This window comes from Nothoprocta perdicaria, unplaced genomic scaffold (genome assembly GCF_003342845.1).
Source record: "Nothoprocta perdicaria isolate Ctin4 unplaced genomic scaffold, notPer1 scaffold_95, whole genome shotgun sequence".
NCBI classification, from domain to species: Eukaryota; Metazoa; Chordata; class Aves; order Tinamiformes; family Tinamidae; genus Nothoprocta; species Nothoprocta perdicaria.
The window spans coordinates 641,629-650,472 of record NW_020456254.1 but is presented as its reverse complement, the minus strand read 5'-3'; the positions used below and the strand labels follow the sequence as shown (position 1 = coordinate 650,472).

The 8,844-nt window shown below is 40.7% G+C and overlaps 1 protein-coding gene across 1 annotated transcript in view; it reads right to left on the bottom strand.

Annotated features, from left to right (window-relative positions):
• Positions 1-675: 675 nt before the first annotated feature.
• INSIG1 (insulin induced gene 1) overlaps positions 676-8,844 on the bottom strand; it is a 15,939-nt gene continuing 7,770 nt past the window's right edge. The window contains exons 2-6 of the mRNA XM_026052997.1: positions 8,690-8,838; positions 7,552-7,676; positions 6,732-6,898; positions 6,209-6,308; positions 676-2,843 (exon numbers count right to left, since the gene is read on the bottom strand). Coding sequence (XP_025908782.1) covers positions 2,814-2,843; positions 6,209-6,308; positions 6,732-6,898; positions 7,552-7,676; positions 8,690-8,838 — 571 coding nt within the window. The 3' untranslated portion in view covers positions 676-2,813. The remainder of the gene's footprint in view (positions 2,844-6,208; positions 6,309-6,731; positions 6,899-7,551; positions 7,677-8,689; positions 8,839-8,844) is intronic.

The following is an 8,844-nucleotide window of genomic DNA, read 5'->3' as shown; positions in this document are numbered from 1 at the left end:
ATTTAAAAAGCAGTAAAACTGAAACTGTTTTCTTGGCTCAACTGGCACGATATTCTCTTTCCCAAATCAGAGGATGCATATCTTAGAACTGCTTAGCCTTAGCAGTTGTGCTTACTCCCCCACACTGAGCACTTGCAGATGCTTCAGTACCCAAATAGATAAGCTGCTAAAGGAAGCTCTATATTTGCCCTGGCCCTTGTGTATTTTGTTCCCAAATATGAATTTCCACATCTTGGAAAAGAACAGTAATAGCATCCTGCATATAAATATGAGTCATGTAACAGGGACTACACTTACCCACGCTCTTGGCAAAACACTAAGGCTATTTTTCAACTCTACAATGCAAGCTAGAAATCCCTTCTAAGAGCTAATCTCTCCAAATTCAGTTTAGAGTTTTTTTTAAACTGCTGAGTATGCATGACCGAGTATTAGTTATGCAACCATAACAACTGTCCTTGTCGAGAAAGATTCCTGCATAATGCGAATACACAGAATCCAAGGCAAATATTACTTGGTCTTAAAACTTTAATAGTAAAAAAAGTGTAAAACCAAACACACCACCAAAAACTTACCAGTAAGAATGAGAATTTAAAGTGTTCAAATTCAGAATAGTGCAAATTTTCTTCACTCCCCTCCCACCTCTTCCAAACTTTTATCACTTTGGTTCACATACTTACAAGTATTGGCAAAAAATGAACTTCGGACTTACATTTTTGGCTGTATTATTTGCAACACGTACAGATTCAGTTTCAGTCTTTACAAACAGTTTTTAAATACCTATCAAACATATGTAGAGATCACTGTTATCCTTACTTCCATCTGGTGTTACTAGGCTTTGCAATTGATTTTAGGATGGTTACAAAACTGTTTCCCCACCAAGCAGCACAGTTCTCACAATGACCGAGCTGATCCCGTCCTGATCTGAGGACCTAAAATTTCTTCATGTAGTCCTGCAAAATTTGATTATGGTTTAAACATTGAGGAAGGATCTTATACCAGTTAAACTACTCTTAGCTTACACCAAATAGAGAGTAGAATTGGGGCCTGCTTTTCAGTTTAGATTTTGTGCTAAACAATGTATGTGCAATGTATGTATCTGCAGTTATTGCATTCCATCCAAAGAGTAAATATAGCCAGAATATTTCTACCTTGTCTTAATATCTTCATTTGATGGGTCAGTTTTTAAACAGATGCCTCTAACTATATCTGAAGCCATGTAAGATTGGAAATGAAGAAAAATGCATAACACAAAGGCATATCCATAAAAGTTTACACGTACACCATAACCACAAAAATTGGAGTATTTCTAAAAATTTGGGTTCAATGAAAGATACAACTAGCCTTCCTAGTTAAATAAATTATTGCTCCATTTGATTCCATGCAGCATTGAAATGAATTCAGAACCCTTTTCTCTTTAATCTCTCATTAGAAACAACAAATATTGAAGAGAATATAAGGCTCAGATTTACTGTACATTGCACTTTAATTTTAAGACCTAATACTTGCTACTTAGGTCTGTGGTGGTCTAAGCTATCAAGTGATTTGTGCTCACCAGAACTAAGTATTAAGAAACACCAAATGTTTAATGTAGTGACATAAGCACTCATCTTTTTACAAGGCAATCACAGATTGCAAGTTCTATAGGGTTGTGAAAAAACAAATAGTGATCTCTTCCATAAGCTGAGTGAACAAATTGTTCACTATTTCTATCATTCACATACACTTAAAAATAATAACAATAAAAAAAAAAAAAAATCACATTTTAGGTCTGGCTCTGTTTACAATCAAAACCCTGACTCAAACAGAAGCAAGATGAGAGGATACCTTCAGGAGGAATTTGCAAATCTTTCTGACTTCAGGAGTTGGAGGCTCATCCTCAATGCCTGTGAGCATCTGCAGTATTTTCTCCCACCCGCAAAACACCAGACATTTAATATGCCCAGTGACCCTTCAGGTAAGATCCTGAAGCAGAGGTCTAGCTAAGAAGAAATACTCACACTTAAGTTTCTTAAGTTTCTTACTGAACTGGGGACAGAATTTTATCCTCTCAAAGGTTACTGCAAGCTTCAGAAGCAAAGACGTTTCAAGTCAAGAGTTTCCTGATAGTTAAAATTCACTTGAGTGAGATTGTCAGGTATTCACCTACTGTACTGAAGTAATTTAGAAATTTCAAACTCAGTGACTTAAGAAAAATATAAATAAAAAAAAAATTCCTCCCTCCAACCCCCTCTCCCACTGAAGACAGAAACTCAATGCAGCATTACAAGTAAGGGCATGATTCCTTCATAAGACTTTTTAAAGCATTAATGCAATGCCTTTAATCTATTTTGATCACTCTTATTTTTAAATAACCCTATTTTTAAAAGATTTGGATAAATACTATTCCTATTAAACCATACTTCATCATTGTTAAGCACCATCAATCTACTTCCTTTGGGCACTGATACAAGAGCTTGTAATTAAATTTTAGTTTCCAGGCTTTAGAACATGGCAGCTGCTTCAATAACTTACACTGGAGTCTAATACTTGGAAAACTGCCACTTAGCCTGAACAGCTGTACGTAACTTGGTGTTAAATTCTTCCAGAGAACAGCCATACCAAAATGCTTATGCAGTAAATCAGGGTAAGATTTCAAGATAAGCAGTTAATTTCACTTGGCTATTCTAAGAGTGGATTAATATTTTTTTCACAAGTCATTTGTGCAGTGAGCCCATAAAGAGATTATTTTTTTCTAAATAATCTTCAATTTAAAACAGAAACGCATCTTCTTAACGTTGTTTTCACACTGGCATCATGCCCTGTTCTCCACAGATTTAGTCATTGTGTGGTTTCTCTGGAATACCCTGAAGAAGACGGAAGAAAAAAAAAAAAATTACAGTTTAGTATCATGTGACAAGTTGATACATTATCTAACGCTTTCAATAAGCAGTGAATTAACCTCAATACGACCCAGAAGATTTGATTTATTGTAAAAGGTGCTTCATAATCAGACAAAAAACAACTATGGTGCTTTGCCACTTCAGTCAGGCCATTTGATAAATACACTACCAATTACACCACCTTTTAAAAATTTTTTTCATTATCCTTCCATATCTCAGCTGCTTTCTTAGCAAAAAATGCACAGTACTTTATAGGCATTACTTTTGCCTTTTTTTATAGCTACTTTTCAAACTATGGTTTCAAGCTTGAACTACTGTATTTTCCATAAAGACTAGTATTGCACAGCCTTGACTCCCTTCTCATAAGTTCTTCTTGTAGCATGAAGCCCTGAAAGCATCTGAATGTAAAAAAAAGAAAAAAAAGATTAACAGACCTTAAAAAAAACTTTTAAGAAATTATTCGTGTTCTACAGAGAGACCTTAAAAAAAAAAAAAAAGCTTTTAAGAAATTATTTGCATTCTACAAACAAGGGTCACTTACAATGATGCCAAGTATTGACTGGAGTCACATTCCTGCAGCCTCAAGCAGTACCAAACAGCAGGTATTTGTGAGGGGATAACTCAGTTACAGTGTTGGCTACAGTCAATAATGAAAAATTGTCAACCAGTTAGCTGAGCTGATGAGCAACGACCAAGCTTATGTTGTAAAGGGGAGCAACAAGCAGTCACGGCAGCAGTTGCTTCTCTTTCAAAAGAAAAAAGGTTAAATAAAACACTGGATCCTTAAACTAGGGGCAAGACAACAGCCTGGGCTAAGAGGAGGTTTACTTAAATGCAATACTGCACTTGGTTACTATGTAGGGCAGTATTTCTGGCATGTTTCACATTTTTCTGGCCACTTAAACCAAGCAAGCATTTAGGGTAGGAACAACTATTCTCTAGCATTGTTTTATTTATCTACCAGGCTAGACATAGCCCAGTAGTTTAGGCTTCTTCAGTTAGTAAAACAACAGTTGAATGTCAACAACTCCACTCAACATCATTAAATCTCTCCAAATTTATTCTCTAAATGCAAGAGCTACATGGCGCAGGCAGAGAACCAAGGCAATTTTATTCCACTAGAATATTTTCTATAGGTGCAATCTACTCTATACATGTCCTGAAAAATACTGCTTGATTTGTAACTGCCAAATGCAGCTGAACGGTTCAGCAAGTGCAGGGAAAGTTACAAAAACATCATTTTATTACAGCTTATTTTAATGGGGCAACATTGCACCTTCTTGCCACCTCCCCTGAGGATGATAAAGCAGATTGATACTTCTGGATGATCTCCAAAGAGGATTGATTTTGTAGTTTTATTTTTCTCTTAATTCTGCCCTTTATAACACACTACTACTTTAAAAAAATCCAAAACAGAATGCTTCATAATCACTATACATGTGTTCTTATGAAAGGGTTGTGCTTCTTAAAATTGTTTCCAGATTAAGTGGGAACAATAATAAAATATATGAGAAGATATTTATGAACAATCAAGATAGAGGACTTTTGCCTTGCTAGCCTCCCTCCTCCTTTGGAAGGAAGATGCCAAAGTTGACAGGAAACCTGGAGGCAGGAGCTGGAATGATGTTAACAACATTCAGTTGAGATGCCAGCTGGGGAAAAGCAACCAACTAATCCACATATATGTGTGTGCTCATGTGTATATATCTGTCTAGAAGGATAGACAGATATATCTGTATACACACACATAAATATATGTATTATATATATAAATATAAAAAAGACGTTGGCCCTTTCTTTAAGGCTTCCTTCCTTCGCTTTCTAACACAGAAAGCACAACACCTGCAAGTGCTGGATATACCAATAAGAAATACAAAGCCAAAGCACAGAACTGACTAACAGCCTTATCCAAGGACAACACTCCACTTCAGAAAGCAGGGATTAGCTTTTTCCATTCAAACAAAAAGGAATTAAAAAAATAACTTTTTAAAAGTAAAAAAGACTAACATTCTACTCTCCCCATCTTGTCAAATACTTAATCATGTGGTGGGGGAAGGGAAAACACAGAATTTATCACTCAATTTTGGAGGAGCAGTGAGCCTGTATTTTAAAGCCTCTGAGGACAAACCAAAATTGACCGAGTTTAAGGTCTGGGACCATGGTCCCAAAAAAACCTGTAACTTGCTATCAAGCCAACAGATAAGAATTCCTTCAAGAAAAACATTACGTAGACTTCCTTTTCCACTGCTATTGGGTGCTGTTTCTTAACAGAAACAATAGAAAACATTTTCTTCAACATCTTATGGAACTTTTGTACTACTACAGAAAAAAATATTATTTTTATGTTGGTGGTCAAGCAATATGGCTCTTTTCTGCAAGCCTGTCAGCCTATTTAGGGTCAGGCCCTAACATTCTGCATTAGAAGTACACTAGTAACCGAGCGCAGGGCTAGGAAGGCTAGAGAAAAGCCTGTTCCAGGCAAAACAGTTGGATCTTTTTATTTGTTTGCAGTTCATTCTCAAAAAGCAGCTTTCCTCCTTACTGCACAGCCTTGAAGAGACTAATATTTCAGTAATTTCAAGTCTACACCCGTTTTCTCAATAAAAATTGAAGATACTAGAAAACAGCCCTAGAGAAGTGAAAAACTTGACAAATGCCTCCTAGGATAAGGGAGCTACGCAGCAAAGGTGGCAGTAGTTAAATCAATACAGTATTAAACACTGCTATCCATCAGTGTCAGAATGCATTTGACAAGCAGGGTTTAGGTTTATGTACAAGCCAGCAGCAAGGTTTACTGTAAGAGTGCACTGTAAAGAAATAATTACTTGGGAATCTAGCAGATGAGACAGTGATTTATATTACAAGGGTGGTATTTTAAATGCGTTAGCTGAACAGGAGTATTTCCTTTCAGAGGAGCAGAATACAGTGCTACATAAATGCCTTTCCATTCATCTAGACAAGAATGTCTTACTGAATGATTACAGCAAGCTCCTCTGTCCCTCCCTTTCTTAGCTATATCAGATGTTAAGTCAAACTGTTGGGCAGACAGTGACTAAAATTCTGACTAGATGTGATAGACTCATTCCAAACTTTTTCCAGCAACAGCCTATACGAGTTGTATACAAAAAACAGTCAAACACTAATTACGAAAGCCATCTCTACTGGCATGCAACGTACATTGCATGCTTATGTGTCAACTCTTGGGAAGATTTCTATGAATCTCAGTTACTCTGTGAGTCATACCCTCAAAGGCATAATTCACTCCTGGACTAACAATGATGGAAGGGATTTGGATGGTTAAAAGGAAATGCTAATTAAACAATAATTACCATAGCCAGTTGGCGTCCTATGTTTCCTACTGTCACACCTCCTGAGAAAAATATACATGGAAGCCAAGAACGGATGTAAAGAAAATCTGGGGATGTATACCTAATAAAGAGGGAAATATGTTAGAGACAAGTTATCATCATTACCTTACATGCTGTTAACAAGATGTTACAGAATTCTCTCCTCAAGCCCCAAAAGAATAATAACAGGGAGAGCAAAATAAATCAGTTATTGTTGGATAAACGGTGATTTCCAGCAAAAGCCAGAAAGCCTCTCCTGAGAGCCCGTTAATAAGAAATCAGAAAAAGATGAACATATTGAGGTGTTATTTTTCCACCATAGGTCTGAACCTGCTTCCTTGCCTCCTCCCCCCCCAGCCCCCACTGCTCAGTTTGGTCATTTAGAACACTGCAGAATCAGCAAAAATATCTTTTTATAAGAATATGCCATTAATAGAAAAAAGTAGGTACACATGCACTAGTTAAGTTAAAAAGCTGAAGTATTATTTTACAAAAGGTAACTTACTGATAAACGCCATTATATACAAGAAACTGGGTTATGAGAGTTGCTACAAAAGCTATTGTAATTCCAAGTCCAAGACCACTTCTTGAGCGATCAAATGTCCACCAAAGGCCCAGGGACAAGGCTGCTAGAGTCAAGGACAGCTGGACGTTGTTTGCAAAGTCTAGTTTCTGTGGGAAAAGGTGTTAAGGATAATGCTTTCAAATCTGCAGATTTAAAGAGAGAACCTCACTTGAAAGTGAACAAGATTTTGCATCTCTAAATACAATACGCTCAGGATCAGTTTTTCAGGCCCGCTAAGCAATCATTCCTCTTGCTGAGTTCATCTGCAGTCACAGTGTGAAGCATCAGTTCCTCTCATACTGAGTACTCAAAGACCACTATACTATTCACTGGTATATTCAATTTAAATCGATTTTTGTTCCAGGTAGCCTTGTGTACCTGCTGATTTAGGTTTTCAGCTCAAACCATTTCTGTCCAACTCAAAAAGAGCACTTTTCTGGAGCAGCTTAGTTCACCTCCCAGGTAAATATATGCAGTATTTTAATCTGTACACTGCCTGCACCTAAGCCCAAGTTACACTCTTACACTCTGTCCTATCAGACACATAGCAAGCCTGTATCTGATCCCCATCCCCAAAATGTCATCGTTAAGTGGCCTGTGCTGCTCTCAAGCTTCTGCAAAGCTGACAATGCACCAGTTGCTTCGCGCCCCTGCCAGTAATACTAACTTTACCTTCACGAGCCTCCAAAACACGGATGGAGGAGACTGTGCTGCCCAAGAGCACCCCAAGCACCCTGGCCACCACCAAGCCCAAGGATACAGCACTTGCGTGGTTAATGCCCACGAACACGGCGATGCAGCGCATCACGCTGGCCCACTCCCGCTTGAACTTGTGCGGCTCTCCGAGGTGGCTGTCGATGCAGGGATACAGCAGGCCAACAACAGCTGGAAGAAAGCAGGAATACTCCGTTTAGCCATTGCACAATGATCACTTCAATACTGCTGAGTTTTAGTCTGGCAGCAGGCGCTGGACAAGGGCTCCTAAGCAGTCAAGAGCTACTCTAGGCCGGATTAAGTTAGTTATTGAAAGTGCAGGGCAGTTACCGAGAATAAAAAAAAGGCTCTTAAAGCAACACTCAGTGCTAACATTAAAAACACAATTATGATGTAAGTTGAGATATGTCACTTCAAGCTCAACATACATCAATTCACCTCCTGACAAATGTTTGCTACACACAAATAACATGCTATACATACATAACACATACAAAAAAAGCTCAATTGCAGCAAGACAAGGAATTGGCCTTTACTGCTCACGTGTGGGGTGACAGCTAATGAATCAAGTTCATAAAACTTGTTAAACAGGCCCTGAAGTAGCATTTACGGGACATAAACGTTTCTTGGCAGCAGTCTCTTGCTTTCTCTTACAGGACCGTGTGGTTAAACTCTCCCAAACGCTGAACCCGGGCCGCGTTTCCCGCTGCCGTTTCCAGGCCGCCGGGCAGCGTTTCCAGCCCGCGGTAACGGCACTGAGGGGAGGGGGCGGCGCCGCGCGACACTTCCTTGTTTTCGGCGCGTGGCCTGTTGGCGGCGCCAGCCAATGGCGAGCGCCGGCGGGACTCACCAGTTGCGGCGGGAGCCAATCAGAGCGCGGGGGCGGGGCGGCGGGCGCGCGGCGGGCGCCCCGGCCGGCCGTGGGGACGCGGAGGGGACGCGGGGACACCCGGGACGCGGGGACACCCGCGGCCCCCGCGCATCAGCGACGGGGGGGGGGGAGGGCTCCTGCCGCTCCCCTGCGCTCCCGCCACACGGAGCCCGCCCCTGAGCTCCCAAACCCAAATAATCCCTCCCAGGAAGCAGCGACCGCGGCCCCGCTGCTGGACAACGGCGGCACCGGGGCGCGCGCGAACGCGTCGCTCCACGTCCCCGCGCGCGGGTGGAGGGACGCGGGCACTCACCTGCGGCCGTGCCGCAGCACGGCGGCACCCACCAGGCCGAGGAGAAGAGCGTGGCCATGACCTCCTCGGGGAAGAGCGTCACGTTGCGCTGCACCTGCAGCAGGTTCAGCACCAAGGCCATGAAGGCGCCCACCACGAAGAGCACGAGGCTGCGC